Source organism: Aulonocara stuartgranti, assembly GCF_965226115.1.
Source record: "Aulonocara stuartgranti genome assembly, chromosome: 20".
NCBI classification, from domain to species: Eukaryota; Metazoa; Chordata; class Actinopteri; order Cichliformes; family Cichlidae; genus Aulonocara; species Aulonocara stuartgranti.
The window spans coordinates 23057548-23075465 of NC_138956.1; the positions used below are offsets into that span (position 1 = coordinate 23057548).

The window sequence follows — 17918 nt, forward strand, 5'->3', positions numbered from 1 at the left end:
GTCGCGATATTATCGCAAATGCGATATATCGTTCAGCCCTAGTTGTGAGCCTAGCGTACATGTGACAGGTAGCCTCGTTAAAATGCTGCTGCCGAGTTAAACACACAAATTATTTATCAAGGAGGCTGTGGAAGGATTACGTGCAGAGAATATCAGATTCTGCTCCGTTCCTCTTTCCCTTATTCTATAGCTGCGGCTTTGCACAGGTGGCCATCGCAGGCTGACGCTTCTCCCACTGAGATCCAAGCGCCCCCCGCCCCTCATCCTGATGCATGATGCGCACACAGGGTTACTCCAGCACCGGGAGATGCTGAAACTGTAAACAGCTGATATGGTCTGTGTGAGGTTTCCTCTGATGGAAATGCATCTATTCTCTGTGAAACCTCATGGAAATTTGAAAATTGAGTAAACAGCCTTTCGGAAAGTTTGACGTGAAACCCCAGGGGGTTTGCATACTCTAATCTTATCTAACAAATACAAAATACTTATTAAATAAGAGCTAGACAAGGAAGCCAGTGTAACAAATTGACTCAGGGTCCTCGTAGTCTACAAGGAGGCCTGATTTGCCCTCTGTGCTCTTTCTTAACCCGCCATCTCGTCTGTGGCCAAAACTCAAATACCCATTCATCTACACACAACTTTAAAAGATAAAGGAATGGTTGGGCTATCTGTGATTATACAGCGTTAGAAGCCTCTACCCTAGTGAGGCTAGTGTGTTTCAGGGCATGTGAAAGAGCAGGCCAATGTGTATCCACAGAAAAGGGGGATAGAGTGACCTGCCCGTTGCTCTGACGCAGGCTCTGATAAGACTGTTCCATGTGACGCAACAGTTAGCAGAAACGCCAAAGGCCAGGTATTTTTAGGAACCAGTCTTTGACCTCTCACGGCACTTGTGTCAACAACATCTCCACGACAATGTTGGCCATTGTTAGTGGCCGTAAAGCAAACAACTCTGCTGTGCGAAAGGTGCGAGCGTGAGAAGATTGTGCGACAAAAAGAAGATCGAGGGTGCAAAAACAAAGTGTGCAGATTCAAGCGTGCATGCTGCATGTTTCTAATTTAATGCCGAGCACGGAGGTAGACAAGCACATGTCAGTATGGACGCAGAAACGGACACCCACACACAGGCGAGCAGGACCATTGTTTTGTGATGTTATTTCCCAAAGAAAAACAAAGAGCAGCAATTCTGACAACATTCAATAGAGGGGAGAAGGGAAGGCGTAAACCATAACAAAGCGTGCGTGTGTGCGGGTGTGTGTGTGCGTGTGTGTATGAGTTGACAGGGGACATGTGTACGTACTGTACAGTTACAGCTAATTGATTTCAGCTGAGGAAGTTTGAGGAGCACAGACATCGTGACACAAAAACAGCAGAGTGAAGCTCACGCAACTCACGTAACAGGGCGAACACGAACCATGTTTAAACTGTTAGTGTTTGTTTCGTAAGCCTTATACAACAAGGTCGATCAAACCGCCACATTTTGTGGTTTACAGTGCGAGGCTGTGCGGAAAGAGATGATCCTCGATTCTACAGCTGTAAAAACACACCTACCAAACCAAATCCAAGAGCAATAGGGAACAACCACAAGGTCTTCCTGTGTTTTGAAAGGTTTGAGGACCAGAAATGTCATGGGTTGAACAAAAAGTACCCCCCATACAGCGATTACACACTTATGAGATGTCTCCAAGAGTCTTAGCTGGTCTGAACACGTCTGAGAAATGTTACAAAAAAAGCAACCCTGAGCAGAACACACATCCTAACACTCACATTCATGCAGAAATTTGCTGTAACTTCATTAAAGGTTCTTTTATTTTGACGATGGCATATTAAAGTTGCTCCATAGTGCAGTGATATACAGTTTGCTTCGGAGAGGAGACACAGATCAAGGGCGTCCAGGGTGGAGCTACCCGCTATGGCGACCCCTTATGAGCCAAAAGCAGCTTCTTCTTCTTCTTCTGGTGGTGATATATCCTACTTAACAAGTCACAGTAATACAATGTTTAAAGCAGTAAAGGTCTGTCTTTTTTAATCATCATCCACTGAGTTATAAATGCATAGAGACAGACAAGCTAATTTAGCTTTTCACCTTAAACTGTTCAGTTTGCCAGTCAAAATGTCAGTTTATAAAAATAACCACAGCAAAACCATGAATCTTTTTGTGCCTTTGTTTTTCATGCAATAGAACTCTGTCTTTGAGTAGAGTGTTGCAGAAATTTGTCTTCAAACCCACAAATTATTTTATATTTTTGCACTTCCTGTTGAATCCTCATGAAGGTTTTTTTCAGTGGCTTGTCCATAATTTTGGACAATCGTGGTTCAAGTGAACAACGCCCCCAGGCCAGGAGACTGGTCCATGATCATCTGACAACCACCAGTCATGAGGGAAAAGTAAAAGGTGACCTTCTCCATGTCCAATCCTTAGCAACCCTTGAAAAACTACAGGCAATCTGTTGTTAACCACACCAATCATTAGGTTTCATGTGCAGCACTTTCTTTGCATCTGATTTCATGCAGCAAAATCCAGCAACCTCCAGGAAACAACCAGCTGGGAAGTACACATTTTTCCTGAGCATCCGGTGGTTATATCACATCCAATATGGACAATAAGACTTCACAAAAGCTTGAAACGCTTTCATTTTGTTTTACAGCACAGAATCTGTACTAAATATGCCACTTGTGAATTTCAAAGCCAACGAGCAGCTAAAAGAGTTTGAAGATGACGTTGGAGACGTTCATCACATCCCACACGGGATTTGGTGACTATGAGACTCGTAGTGACACTAAAGTCCATTTATTGCATTTATACTTCAAAGGTATTGTTAATTTTTAAAGATTATCCTGCTGAACAAAAGGTGTCATAAACTCTTATTTCCCACAGAACAAATCTTCCAAGATGAGTAGACTGTGGAAAAAGCCCATTTACTTCCGTGGTTAACACACTGACCATTCATGACACAAACCCAGCCTCAGTGGATCACAAGCTAGTGTACTCTCAGTGTTGGTTCCAACCAATGTTCCCTCTAATTTTTCATGTGTCTGAGCGAACACACAAACTCCCTGAGCGACCACTGTGAGCAACAGCAGACGTGTGCACTGTGGTCACGCCAGCATCGAATCCATCCAAGTCACATGGTTTATTAAAATAATCAAATTACAGCATTTACATTTATGTTAGACTACTTTTAATTAACTGCTTTAGCCCACATACAATGAAAATGTAAAAAATGTTGTTCATGACCTGTGTAGCATGTTAACACTATTGGAAGTAAAAATAACTTGAACTCCAATTTTGAAAACACAACTTTCTTTTTTTTAATAAAGCTCTGATTTGTATTATGAGTATGAGTCTGTGGTCTGGGAGCGAGTCCTGTAACTCTCGGTCTGCAAAATACTGTAAATAATGACCAATGTTGGGCAATTAATTATATAGTTACTTCTTCAAAAAAGTAACTGAGTTTTGCAAACATTAAAGTTTCTTGCAGCTGTTTACCTAAAAGTGCAGCCAAGGCGTTTTTTTAAATAAACATTTCAAACTATCTACAGAACAATCAGCTGTTCTGCATCAAATCTGATGCCACACAAATTATTTGTGCCACTCCAAAAAATAATTTCTGTCCACTATGAGATAAAGGAGAACAACAGCCTGATACCTGCAGGCCTGACAACAGGAGATGTATCACTCCTGTATCACAAGTATAACACACAGTGAAATGGAGCGTGTCAGGCTACATTTCACTGTGTGTTATACTTGTATAACTATGCATGTGACAAATAAAGAACCTTGAACCTTGAACTCCTGTAACACCTGTAACATTCAGCAGTCGCCTCATTGTTCAAATCTCTCACATCTCAAACACCGCTGTCACTCCTAAAACTTCCTCCCTTCCTAAACAACTAAATGCCATGTTGCCATATAATTTTTTTGATTGGTCCACATGGTAAAATTTCCAACAATAGGAAAGGGTGGGGTTTTTTGGTTTTGTTTTTGCTCACAGGTGAAGAGTGCTTTCGAGCGTTTTCCTTATAAAATGCCGTTTTTACCGTTTCTTCCCACAGTAATTAAAAACAACGTTAGTATCCAGGGGAAAAAAAAAGACAAACATTGTATATATTTTTATCATAACTCTGGTTTTACGTGGCCTATCGTCACAATTTAAAAACTGGTATAAAGTCCACACTTTTTCCGTCAATTGTTCCGTCTGTCCTGCTAACATCTCCAACGGTTGTACACGTTGTCATTAACGTGGCTTCACTCCACATCAGCCACGCTGCTTTGCTAGCTAAGGACGCTGTCATAGCCTGTCAACAACGTTGATTAGCTGCGTATATACGAATGTGAATCACATCATTAGCTGCACTATGGTATAAGGTGGCATCGTTCTAATCCCAAACTGGAGCAGTCAGTCACTTACTGACTAACACTGCAAAACAGAACTGTTAACGTATTTATTTTGCGCGTCCAATCTCATTGTTAAGTTTGCAGATGACACTACAGTGCTCGGACTTATATCCAACAATGATGAGACAAACTATAGGACAGAGGTGCAACAACTAGAGTCATGGTGCCACGACAATAACTTGGTCTTAAACACCAAAAAGACCAAGGAGATCATTGTAGATTTCCGGAAGAGGGGTCATAACAACCATCTGCCTCTCTTCATTGGCAGTGAGGCGGTGGAGAGGGTGAGCAGTTTTAAATTCTTGGGGGTAACTGTGACCGAGGACCTGTCCTGGGGCAACCATATCACCTCAGTTGTACGGAAGGCCCAACAGCGCCTCTACTACCTGAGGAGACTGCGGAGCGCACACATTCCCAGATCTCTGATGTTGAACTTCTACAACTGTGCCATCAGCAGCGTTCTGACGTATGGATTTCTAGTGTGGTTCCCCAGCTGCACCAAGGCCGATCAGCAAGCACTCCAGCGGGTGGTGAAAGAAGCTGGCAGAATTATTGGAACAAGTCTGCCAGAGATCAGTAATATCTTCCCCACTCGCTGTCTGAGGAGGGTGCACAGTATCCTGCGGGACCAACATCACCCTGCGCGCCACCTTTTCCATCTGCTGCCCTCAGGGAGAAGGTACAGGTCTATACAGGCCAGAACATCCAGACTGGCCAACAGCCTGTATCCACAGGCTGTGAGGCTCCTGAACTCTCTGCCCCCCTCTCACGGACAATAACCATATCCAACTTCTTAATAGCAATGAACTGGTCTGCATTGGTGCATCATATCTTTATTCTCTTCCCCCTCCTGCCCCCCCCCCCCCCCCTCTTTCTTAAATAGATAACTATCATATCTGATATCATATCTCACAGTACAATAATATTGAATGGGTTGCATTGTTGTATTTTGTCATGTTTCTCAGGTCTTTGTCTGAATTTCTACGAACATTATTGCTAAGGATTGTCTTATTGCATTGGAGTCACACTGGGTTAAATATGTACACTTGGGTTTTAAGGGGTATTTATTATTTTCTTCTTTTTTTTGGGTTGTATGGAAGCCCCAAACGCAATTTCATTGTTCTTGACAATGACAATAAATAAATAAATACTAAATACTAAATTTTAATTTCAATTCAGGTTAGATTTTTTTGTGCGCAACACAGATTTTCTGTGCGCAGAGACCGTGCCAGCAGTGCGCAATTACGCTTGTGCGCAGCTTAGAGGGAACATTGGTTCCAACCCTGGGTAGGGTCAGAAAGGCCATCTGAGATGAATGTGCCATTGTGACCCCTTGCAAAATAAGCGAGCAGCCAATTTTACTTTCACTCAAGGAAAGCAGGGCAATAAAAATAAGCCATTCACTGCCGATTTGAAAATGTAAGACCTAACCAGGAACCAAACACCATCTTTTACTAAGAGTCTCAGTTTTAACCCGTCCAGACTAAAACACAGTTTTTCTGACTTATGCCTGATTTAGACTTCTGCGGGTAATCTAAGTCGTAAATTACAACGTAACCAGAAACCCTTTTTAACTCTTTGCTGTAACCTTCCGAGTTGCAGGTAGTCGCAGGAAGGTTACATTGCAGGTTTAAAAGAGGTTTCTGGTTATGTCGTAAGTTATGATGTAGATTTCTAAATCTAGTCTAAATCAGGCATACAACAGGGTCATCAGTGGTTCCAGCAGTCTCAACTTTCCAGGGTGTATCCCATCTCTCCCCAAGATTTAATTCTACCTGAGTATGCAGTATAATATCTGCTTTCTATAAATACTAATCTATGCAGGAATAATAACAGCAACAATTTCCCCAAACTTTATTACTTTTTATTCATTAACAACGTTCTCTGTGGTTTCAGTTCATCGTTTCTCTTTGACTTGATTATGGCTTTAAATGATTTCTGCAAGAAGCAAATGAAACTAGGGTTTGATGCGGAGCTGCTCAATTTATCTAATTGTTTCAATTTCAATGATAATTTTGGCATCCATTGATATTTAAAGCATGGCAAGTGAGAAAGATTGAGTACTGCACTGCTTTAGTTGTTAATATTTCTTTAATTCTGCCTTTAATCAAACCATTTTCCTTTATTTTTGCCTCTTCATACATGTCCAAATTTAGCTATAAGACTGAGCTACGATAACCTCAGCCAGTGATTTATTTCTGTAGGTTTTCAGGTAAAGTTCAAAGAAATCCACTGAATTACAAACAGAATTTTCTTCATTTTTTAGCTTAGCATATCAACTATGCTAACCAACCCAATTTATGTGATGCAGATTAATCAGCTTCACTCTGACAGAAAATAAGGGAAGTGAAATAAGACATCTAGAGTCTAACAAACTCTCCACCCTAAAAAAAAACAAAAAACAAAAACACTATCTGCATTTACATCATTCGTCATGCCCAGTTTTCGAATCGCCTGCACCAATCACCTGTACTCATCCATCCAAAGAGAAAGCCGGTTAATGAGTTATGGGAGAAAGAGGAAATAGCTGCAGGCAAGCGTGAAGCAGTGATTGATGACACTGAATTAGCTGGTCACACAGTACACAAGCGACCTTAGGAATTAACAGCATAGCTGGGCTGCAGCGATCTCATGACTTTCATTCACGTAACGATGGCAAACAATGTAAGAACATGTGATGGATTACACTATGATATATCGTGCCTGATGTGACAGAGCACGCTGTAATTACTGAGTTCCCACGAATCCCTAATCTACTCCTGTGCTACAGTAATTAATTTATAATAAACAATCACAATATTATAACACAGGAGTCGATAAATGCATTACAGTAACAATTAGTTAAGATTAAGCCTAATATCCCCCTTATTGTTTCTTAGTAATGGCCTTCCTATTTTGTTTTGCATAACTTTTCCCAGAGGAGAAGACAGCTGTAAAACAGCTAAGGCACTACAGAGGCCAAACATCCACCATATTGCCCCCCCCTCTCTTTCGGCCTCACCCCCGTCACCCCCACCCTGAGAGAAAAGTACAAAGTGTCCCTTGTGTGAGAGCACAGAGACCTGAGTGATACTGCTTTATATCATGGTATTCTCCCACTGTCACACAACAGCACACATACGCGCACACACTTACAGCCGTCCAGCTGGGGCGGTTCATTCAGCCCACTGACCTTCAGTGAGCCCCTAGGTCCTTGGCATGACGCACAAACAACACACTGTACAGCGAGACCCATAAGCCCCAAAGTCCATGTAAATACGCACATACAACGTGGTGACAAAACCCAGCAGAGCCGTTTACAGTTCACATGCTAGCCGCCCCATCAACAGCATGATGTCAGTGTTTTAAATGCAGTCAGGGATATGACTGAGAGTCAAGTTCAGTCAATCTACAGAGAAGTTTATCACTATACATCCAACGTTTCGTTTTGCTTGCATATTCAAAACCTCATTGTTTCCCCTTTTTTAATTAACCCAAAACAGTTGGAACCTGAACGTAATTGCTGTTGTTGTGAATAAATATTTTATCTATAGAGTGTCGGGTAGGTACATAAAATTCCTATCACACTGTAGTAAGGCTCAGTTTTACTTTTGCCTAACAAAGCAACAAACTCATAACTAAACTGACCAGTTTCGGCAATGTGTTTTATTGAAATTAGCTGATTTTCAATAGAAGTTTTTGAAAATGACTAATTATTTCTGCTTTTTTAAAATCACACTGCAACAGAAATTCATTACAAATCTGCATTGTCACATCATAGCAAAAACGTCCTCGGTTTGAATCCAGTCTAGGGCCACTGGGGCCTCTCTGAGTATTCTGGCTTCTTCCCAGAGGCCAAAAACAACCTAACATGGGGTTGGGTTAATTGGATGTAGATGTGAACGTGTGCATTAGTGGTTGTCTGCCTCTATGTGTTAGCCTGAGAGAGACTGGAAACCTGTCCAGGGTGTACTTTGCCTCTCTCCCAACAACAGCTGGGAAAGGCTCCAGCCCCCCAGTGACCCTGAATTGAATAAGCGGAGGAAACTGGATGGATCATGTAGAATATTTACACCAAGGATGCCATTTGTGTTCATATTTTCTGTTAATTGATTTTCTCATTGGTTTGGTTTGGTTGTGCTTGTCAGAAATTTGAGTGTGTTTTATTTTACTGATTTTAATTAAGTCCAGAAAAGAAACCTTACTCATATCAGTGCACCATCACCTAACTTAACAACTTTCAGCTCCATATTTTGGTTTTGCAACAAGAAACTGTTTCTGTTCTGTTTCCTGGCTCTTATATACTCTGTTTTCAGCCCTTACAGCCAGCTTATTCCATAAAAAAAATGCTATGAGAAACCCAAAGTACACCGTAAACTCTAACACAGAACACAGAAATACAGATTACCATTCATACTCACGTTCACACCTATAGCCAGTTCAGTTTACCACCAATGAACCAAACATGCATGTCTTTGGAAATACCCAGCAGAAATACCCAGAGGCCCGGGGTGAACATGCAAACGCTACACAGAAAGGCACCAAGTATATTTGAACAAAAACTGGATCATCAAATCATCAGGAAGGCCACTCCCAATGAATCTAACTTAGCTTGTTGTCTCCTGGACGTGTAAATACAGATTGTTTTGCAAAGGTGACATTTGAGAGATCACTATTAGGATGTTACAGCCTTCAAAGCATTTACAGATGTTCTACCAGAATGCAGTTTTAATTTAGATACCTCCTAAATCAATCTGAGTGCTCTTATGCTTCTCTTGCATAACGCCCAAGAAGAATAAACATGGGGATAAAAGCTTGGCTTAAAACTGTGTTTCTCTGACTTGTCAAAAGAACAAAAGTAAGAAGGTACTATTCTGCTGTTATGCAGTTTTATTACAAAGTAAGGTACTAACCACCATTCCTGCTGTTATTGCTATGGTATCTTAAAACCTGAGGGTTTTTTTAGAGAGTAAAAAAATGATAATATATCAGTCAATATGGTTTGGCTACATAAAGCAGCAACTTTCAGGGTTGTAGAAATAAAGCCAACAATTAAGTCCCAAAAACTGCAGTTCCTCTTTGTGTCACTTGAGGCTCTGGCTCCAAAGCTGAGTAAACCCTCACACTCCCTTGTTAAATGCTCCGCTTAAAAGCATCAAAACTACAAGGCCCTTTAGCCTCTATAGTTTGTTTCCTCCTCATGGAGTTAGGGGTGTGGCCACTTTGACTGGCAGATGTGGTAAAATAGACTGCTATTGCCAGCAAGTCACAGACTTCAGTTGGACCTCTCAACCATGGTTTTAGGAGCATTAAACGGAATTATTATGTTATTGTTAGCTACCTTAACAGCAGTATGTGTAAAACCTAAATGTGAAAAGGCCGCCTGTTTTTGCACCACCGTCTGCTGAGCCGCAGCTGCTTCGTTATCATTACTAAATGAATCCAAGCGCCTTTTTTTCTGTAAAACAGCTTTAATCTCACGACTACCAATACATCTGTAAGAGGCCAATACTGGCCATTAACAGGGGGGAAACCATTTGGGTTCCTGTTTGTGGTGGCGCTCTGCTTCAAACGGATCTGGTCATTCGAATACTTTTTAAATGTGGGAAAATGGCATTCTTTTTTTATTATTCAGGTTGGGGGTTAAAAACTTTGCTGGAGACCTCAGCATATTGATTCAACCAATGCTTAGCTACACTCTAAGCCATTTATAATGAGTGACTCACCCAAGAGCCTGTGTGTTTTAAGAGGATATGAGAGTATGAACTTGATCATGAACTTCTAAAAAACAGCAGGACAACAAATCAATAACCACAGAATGGGAAGAGAAGAAGGAGCTGTTCCCTTGTCACAGGGGTCACCACAGCAGTTAGCTCTGCATGTTTCATTTGGCAGTTTTATACCGGATTCCCTTCCCGCCACAACCCCAAAGGAGATCTGTATCTGTGGGCTGGAAATGAACCAGCGATCTTTCACTTGCCAAGCAAATATGTATGGAGACAAAAAAGCAACTACTGTTGGCCATCTGTGTCGCTTCACATGAAAAGCAAAGACACCACAGAACATTCAGACATCAGGCTTTTTACCTGTTTCCAAAGGAACTTGTCTTCCTGGTTGACCTGCCAGGTGGTGACCACGTGTATGATGGACAGCACTGCTCCACTTAGTACCGCCGCCCTCATCCTCACAGGCAGCAGAGTGTAGATGATGTAGATGAAGAACACGGACCACCAAATGCCTTCCGAAGCACTCCTGGGTGCCACCATGAGCACCCCAAAAACCTGGACGGACACTAAGACCCCGATCACCAGGTAACTGACCATCCACATGTAGTCCTGGTGGAAGCCATTGCGGTTGCACACTACCATTAGAGCCATAAAGAGTGCCATCGCCACTGAAAGGGCTGACGAATAGGCCACATGAGGGGCGGCGTGGACACAGTGGAAGGTCAGCATGATGCCGCACACGATCACAAGTACCCCCATGAGCATGGTCAAGGAGCTCTGGTTCAGCCTAAAGAAGTAACGCTGGTATAGACGCTCCAGTTTGCGGGACTGGAATTTTTTTGACTGGAATACTCGTACCACCCTGAGCCAGCAGTCCGCAGCCGTCACTACCCCCGCTGCGCCGTTGGGACCTTCGTCGCCCATGTCGCTGCTTCCTCCATTACATCCCCCTTTCCTCCCTTTTAACTCCCCGTCCTCAAAGCCCAGGTCAACCGATTTCAGCCCCACACCTTCGCTCGGAGCCCCTCCCCTTTTGCCATAGTGGTCCTCCTGCCATCCGCAACGGACGCCGAAGTTTCCCCCACCTCCCATGGCCCCTGCCCCCCCTCCGCGGTGGTGCTGATGGAGGGGGGCTCCGGAAGGGGGCTCCATAGCATCGGGGTCCCGCAGACAGCTCATGTAACGCGGGTTGCAGAGAGATGAGCCTCCCTTCCGTTTGGACTTCTTGCCATTGCGCTCCCCCCACGCAGTCTTGCGGTCGTCCACTCTGGCAACTAGGAAACCACTGAACCAGGACATTCTGTGTGAGCAGAGAGGAAAAACATTCAGTAAAAGAACAGTTCACATAACAGCCACAGCACTGATACCACAGTGGAGGACCAAAACACCGTTTTACTCCTCGCCTCGCCTGGAGTAGAGGAGTTGTTCGTTTACCTGTTGGGGTTCTGGTACATGTCCCAGCCCTTTCCCCTGCAGCCGGTTCACTCATTTATCCCCGTGGACAAAATTCTGAAGACGCAAGGAGGTGTTTTTAGGAGCCACGCTGCAGGGCCGCAGGGTGGGAGTGACTGGATGGGGGTTAAATGGCGCACAAAGCTCCAGATGTTTGTGCCAGAGCCAGTGATCAGAGACCAAGATTAATAAGATGACCAGTCTCTGCTGCCAGGCCTATCTCCACAGCTCCTGCTGGGTCTAAAGGGAAAAAAAAAAACACACACACACAGAAGATTGTACAGTGACAAACAGAAAAAGGTGAAGCAAAAAAACATTTTTAAGTAATCAGGTGAAACACACAAGCAGCCTGTCACTGATGCTAGTAGTCATACTAATAAACTCTTCTGACACACGTTTAGCTCTTTTAATAGCTCGTTAGAGGGGGGGGAAAAAGCTTCTCCATGCGCAAATTGACAGGAAATAAAATGCATCATACTGAGAGCAAAATGCACATAAATCTAATTTCCTGGAAAACCAGACACACTTGATATAGTCTGAAAATGGATTCAGAGCTGGGGGAGGGGGCCCAAAATAGCATGTAGGTGTGGGTTTTTTAAGGTGAACCAGAACCTGCTCCGTTTGACCCCCCCCCCCCACACACACACACACACACACACAAAAAGACCAAAAAAAAACAAAAAACAAAACACCCTCTGGTATAAACACAGAAATTTGAAGGCAGGTGGGCTTGAAGATGCAGAAAGGTTCCTTCAAGCTCTGCTGATAATCACAATCAACAATAAACAGACGAGTGAAAAATGGAGATAAATGCAGCCGGACAACAGGACACTGTCAAGACAGGAGCAGCATATACAACATGACAGGATCTGGGGCACGGCAGGATTAAATCACAAGTTGTTCACCTATATTTTCCCTTTAGTTGTACATAACACACACAGCATTTCATACATACATTTTCTTACATGTAATTTGTCATCTGGTTGGATAAAATTTAAAAGTAGGGATTTTTTGTGAACTCCAGAATAAATGAAATTAAACTTTTGGAGTTGTGCTTTTCCTGAAAATTGCTTCTCTCCGTCTAACAGGACAACACTCAGAGCACACTCTGTTTTATTAACCTTTAAAGACTTCTATGTATGTTTACTTTATGTGGTTTATGATCTCGAATATTACATCTCTCTTAATGCCATGAAGTTTAGGAGAAACTTTTTTTTGTCTTCTAATTTAATTTGATAATCATAATCATATTTTTATTATCAGTTATATTTGGTAACCAAAAGAAAACATAGCATATGGCACTCTAATGCCTGCCTTTATGTTACCTTACAAGAGAATGACCCCTGTGAGCTCCACAGAAGAAAGAAAATCGTATCCATGCATCACACACAAAAAGAAAATTTGTGTGTTTTAAGTGTTTTGGAAAATTCTGAACAATTAAAAGTCATAACAAAACATGAGTGATGGTTGGAAGTGGAATCTTCAAATTGATGATTCTTTTGCTGTCTTTCACATTATCTGCGCCGGCGACTTACATCATGCGATGGTATTAAAAATCTAACTTTCTCCTGAGTCTTTGGTAAGTTCAAAACAATCCTCTGGCAGTAAAAGTGTTTAAGGTGTATTTGGGGTTTTGCTTTCCTCTCATTGGGCTGTTAATGATTTATCCAGAACAATAATTTGGCAGCAAAATAAGCTTGAACCAAGGTACACATATTTGGCTAAAGGCACAATTTCCTGGTTCAGTTCGGTGAAGAAAGCTCGAGTTGCTGTAGGTGACTGACAGCTGAAATGTTTTTTGTTTCCATCATAAAGAAATACTATGACTATGACCAAACTTTTGATTGGTACTATATATACGCATACTGTAATATAACATGATAACCTCTTAACATGTACCAGGTAATCTGCAACCTGTTAGGATTGGGTTTTGTTGTGACCACCTGCTAAATACTCACATTTTCACAAACTAGAAAATTTTACATTTTAAAGCTTTTTCTTTTGGGTGTTTCAAGTGATCAAATAATCCATAAAAAAAAGGCTGGTCGTTAACCAAAACTTAACCCTAACCTTAGCCCCAGATGGCCTAACAATGACCTGACAAAGCAAGTTTCAAATAATGAGGTCAGCAATTCTATAAACCAACCCCTGACAGGCAAAAGCTTGAACTTCAGAATAATGTTTCATTTTTTTTTCTACTCTGGCTCTGTATGATGTCAACAAAAGCAGACATTTGTATTGTGGTCATGTCGGGCACACAGATGTTCCAACAGAAGAAATGAGCTATAACAACTTGTCTCAGACAGAGAATGAACTGAGGGACTGCACAAAGGCCAAGGAGATAGACAAGGATTATTTTCAAACTGCTTTGAATTATGCAAAGCTACTCTAGCAGAGTTCAAGTTTAATATTGTGAAGCTTGAAATGGGCCCAGCAACTTCCCTTTCAAATTACTGTTAATAAAAGTTCACTTTTGTCTGCTATTTTTGTTTTCTTGTTTCGATCGCAAATGCCTAAAGTAGCAAAATCATTAATTTCACTACTCACTACTGCATTTTGCTATACTGTGTATAAGATAATGTCTTGTTTAATAACTCATGCTGGCTTTAATTAATTATAGGATGGCTGGTTTAAACAGAGGGTGGCCAGTTTTTACAGACAGTGGTTGAACTTCAGCAATGATACATAAAGGATAACTTTGAATCCAGAGCCACTCTAGCTGAGTCCAAGAATAAGAATATGGATTAGGACGTGCAGTACTGTGTCTGTTAAAATGGGCATGTCTGTGGAATTAAATTGGGAATTTGTGCTGACCTGTTCAAATTTATTGTGTTTCTACCTGTTGTGATATCACTATTAGAGCTCTCATGTCATGGAAAATACACACAATAACAGTTTGGCGTTGTAATCATTCACTGTAAGCACTGTTACAGTCCCTTATTGAGTTATAAAACGTCTGTCTGCCAGATACCCTCAGCTCCGTAGTGCAGAGTCGAACGCATAACGCAGGAAACGCACAGCCGCTTCTGCTGCTGCTGCACCCGCCGCCTCCTCCTCCTCCTCCTCGGCCGGTATTTTCACCGGAGAGAGGCACGATGTGTTGTTGAAGCAAAAATAGATTTTCCTCGCTATATCCTGCTGCCTGCATGCGCCTTCGCTGGCACGTATCTGTCCGAGCTGTAGCCTATCCCTCCTCCCTGGCAGCGTATCGACAACATTCAAGGAGAACCACCAACACCACCTCACCACCCTTCTCTCTCTCTCTCTCTCTCTCTCTCTCTCTCTCTCTCTCTCTCACACACACACACACACACACACACACACACACACACACACACACACACACACACACACTTCCCTACCCTCTCCTCCCACCTCCACGGCTGCGTCCCTCGCTCCCCTGCACAAGGTCGACCAGCTCATGCCCATTTGCAAACGTCGCGGAGCTGCCAGCCGCTTGTGTTTGCATGGTGCCTGGCTGCACTCTCCGCCCCCCAATCCCTCCCCACTGGCTCTAGGACAGGCAGGGAGGGGAGGGGGGTGAGAAGGGGGGTGACCGACCGATTCCTAAGGGGCATTTTAAACCGGACAACTGGCCACAAACAGCGAGCATTCAAGTCACTCATTACGGGGCAGTAGACATGTCCGAGGGCGCGTATGCATGCGTCTCTTTCTCCCTGTGGTGCACTTCTCATCCAGAGGATAAAATGCAGGAAATAAAATAGGATCAAGCAGTTGGTAGTGGGTGGGGGGGACCAAATGTACGCTGTGGATTTTGAAAGGGCAATTTACGCATATTCTGCGGCCCTGTTTATCTCATGTGCGGATGATGTGCCTGCGATCCTGTGCCTAAATGCCATGCACAGACAGGCCGTGTGTGAGGGCCCGCATTCAAACAGCGTAGGCTTCTTGTTACATAACACCACGGCCTGTGTGACAACCATAGCGGGGACCATAAAACCATTCCGCCGCGTCCCGTATCTCAACTTAGGACACAACACGCCTCTGTCAGCGATTTATTCTCTTTTTGTCGTCCCCCCTCCTCCTTCTCCTCTTCTGTCCTTCAGTCTGCAGCAAAGCAATAGCTCACAGGATTAGTGCACTGACAAACACGAGTCTTGGGTAAATAAACAGATTAGCATTATATTTATATTATTACTGCTGCACATTCCTCAGCATCAGTCAGTGCAAGGAAAGCGAGCGATCGCCTACAAAAGAAAGAAAAGAAAAGAAAGAAATCCACCGCATTCGAAAGGCAATTAGCGCATAAAGAGAGGTGTTTGAGTTTAAAGTTATGTCATTAAAAAGATCCGAATCATTATGAGCGCCTCATGCGAGATGCAAGCCAGCCCGTCAGCGCTGTCAGCTGTGCTCGGAAACACAGGCGCACGGTGATGCGGCTCATCCTTTCCCCACTGCTACACAGATATGTTGTTTTTGGCCGCCAGTGGAAAACATGTACTGGCCGCGTATCCTCTGCCACCACCGCCGCCACACCGCCGCCGATGTGAAGCAGAGGCCTCGCAGCAACTGTCGCCAGCCATGTCATTCACTTCAGCACAAATGGAGTACTGACAGCGAGGTGGCACGGGCGTCTGCGGCGCAGCGCAACAGCGCCCGAGACGTTTGTGTGACAGGAGAACATATTTTATATATGTCGGCCTGCGGTGTGCAGCAGCAGCAGCAGCAGTTTTTAAAAAAAAAAAAAAAGGACGGACTCACCGAGATCATCTTTTTCTATCCGCCGACAGGAGCGCAGCACACGATCCGATTCGGCGCGGTGGTTGTCGGTGGTGGCGCCCAGGGTGGAGGACCATTTGTAGCCTAGCGGTCCAAGGATGGTCCGGTTAAATTGGTCACCCTGTGGTGGATCTCCTCCTGTCGTCTTCTCGCTCCACTCCCTTGCCTCTCCTCCCCCTGACCCTCTCGGCTCCCAGCACCACTGTCAAGACAGGGGGAGTACAAACATCACACTTCCGTATACGGTTTTCAAACTCAAATGCTGCTGCCGCTGCAGAAGAATCCTAAACGTATTTGACAGAAGGAACATTAAAAACTACACATCTTACAATTCAGAGATTTAGTTGATCTTAACACAGCACGGGTTATGTACGAAGCACAAAACGATCTGCTGGCAAACTGCGTTCCTAGGCTGATGTTTAAAGAGGCAGAGGTCAGTCAGGACCAATGTTTACGTCTGTCAAAAAGGGCGCAAACTTGTGGGGCTGCACGAGAAAGACTGTTTAGAACCTTTATTATTTTCTTTGCTCTTTTTTTTGCAAAATATAGTTATAAAATGTATGTAAATTATTGTTGTTTTATTTTCCCATGGATATTTTCTGTGATTATAATTGTTTTTAAACTCTTAATGACTGATTTATTTTGTATTTAGCATTAATATAAAAAACCGCTAGAATGTAAGTAAAAGTATGAAGTTGAAATCCCAGCAGAGGATTGGAAATCAGCCAGTGCTGTCACTCATACTCACACTGTGCATGCTTCTGATAAACAAACATTCAGTAGTTATCGAAGTGTTAGAGGCTCAGATGATCAGTGGAAAAGTACGAAGTGAAACCAAACTGATTGAAAATTATCTTTAAGGGTGAGAAACAAGCAGCATTTTGCTGATGCTTTATTTACCTGTAAATTCACTTGCACCCCTGAGGCCCTGAATGTTTTTGGTTTCTATAGGGTGACATCATAGAAAATGTTTTAGAACCACTGTTATATTTGGTGAACATAATGTATGTGACTCTTGCCAAGTTAAATCATTATAATTACAACTATTCCTTATACTTTGTAAACTTTGTAATATACAGCATTATTTCATTTTGTTCAGTCTGTTACTGTTACAGTCTTGGAGCAACTGTAACCACATAATTTCCTTAGGGATTATTAAAGCTTTCTGATTCTGATAGAAAACTTTTAACATTATTGGTGTGTCGTTTTTTTAAAATATAGTTAAACCATCCAAATATCTTAAATTTACAAAGTCTGATCACAGGATATAATAGGATTTCACCTGCATACTAGAAAAAAGCATTCATAATGAATTCTGTTTGAGTTATATTATCGCATTGATGCAAGCCAGCTGTTAAACAATTTGACCCCTAATTAAAATACAGGACTAATGTGATTCTTTGCAGGTTTTAGCCCAGTTTCAGAAGCAGAATCGGAATCCATTCTTTTAGTATTAAACTTCTTCTGTGCAGTAAAGTTCAAAGACCCATGATGGGTTTTTTAATCAAAACTATATTGCAAATAAAAACATAAGGGGCTCTAGACAAACATGAAGGTCTGTGTTTGTAAAAAAAATAAGCAATAGCTTTGAAGCACAGTTTACCTCAGTGTTACATATAGTA

At 42.6% G+C, this 17918-nt stretch overlaps 1 protein-coding gene across 2 annotated transcripts in view; it reads right to left on the reverse strand.

Annotated features, from left to right (window-relative positions):
• Window positions 1–16487, reverse strand: part of adcy6a (adenylate cyclase 6a) — a 54902-nt gene extending 38415 nt beyond the window's left edge. The window contains exons 1-3 of one of the 2 annotated variants that reach the window (XM_082517643.1): window positions 16279–16487; window positions 11539–11796; window positions 10465–11404 (exon numbers count right to left, since the gene is read on the reverse strand). In XM_082517643.1, the coding sequence (XP_082373769.1) occupies window positions 10465–11404; window positions 11539–11558 (960 nt within the window). In that variant the 5' untranslated portion in view covers window positions 11559–11796; window positions 16279–16487. Of the gene's footprint in view, window positions 1–10464; window positions 11405–11538; window positions 11797–14918; window positions 15021–16278 lie in introns of those variants that run through there. The other variant, XM_082517644.1, reaches the window with a different exon arrangement.
• Window positions 16488–17918: the final 1431 nt, after the last annotated feature.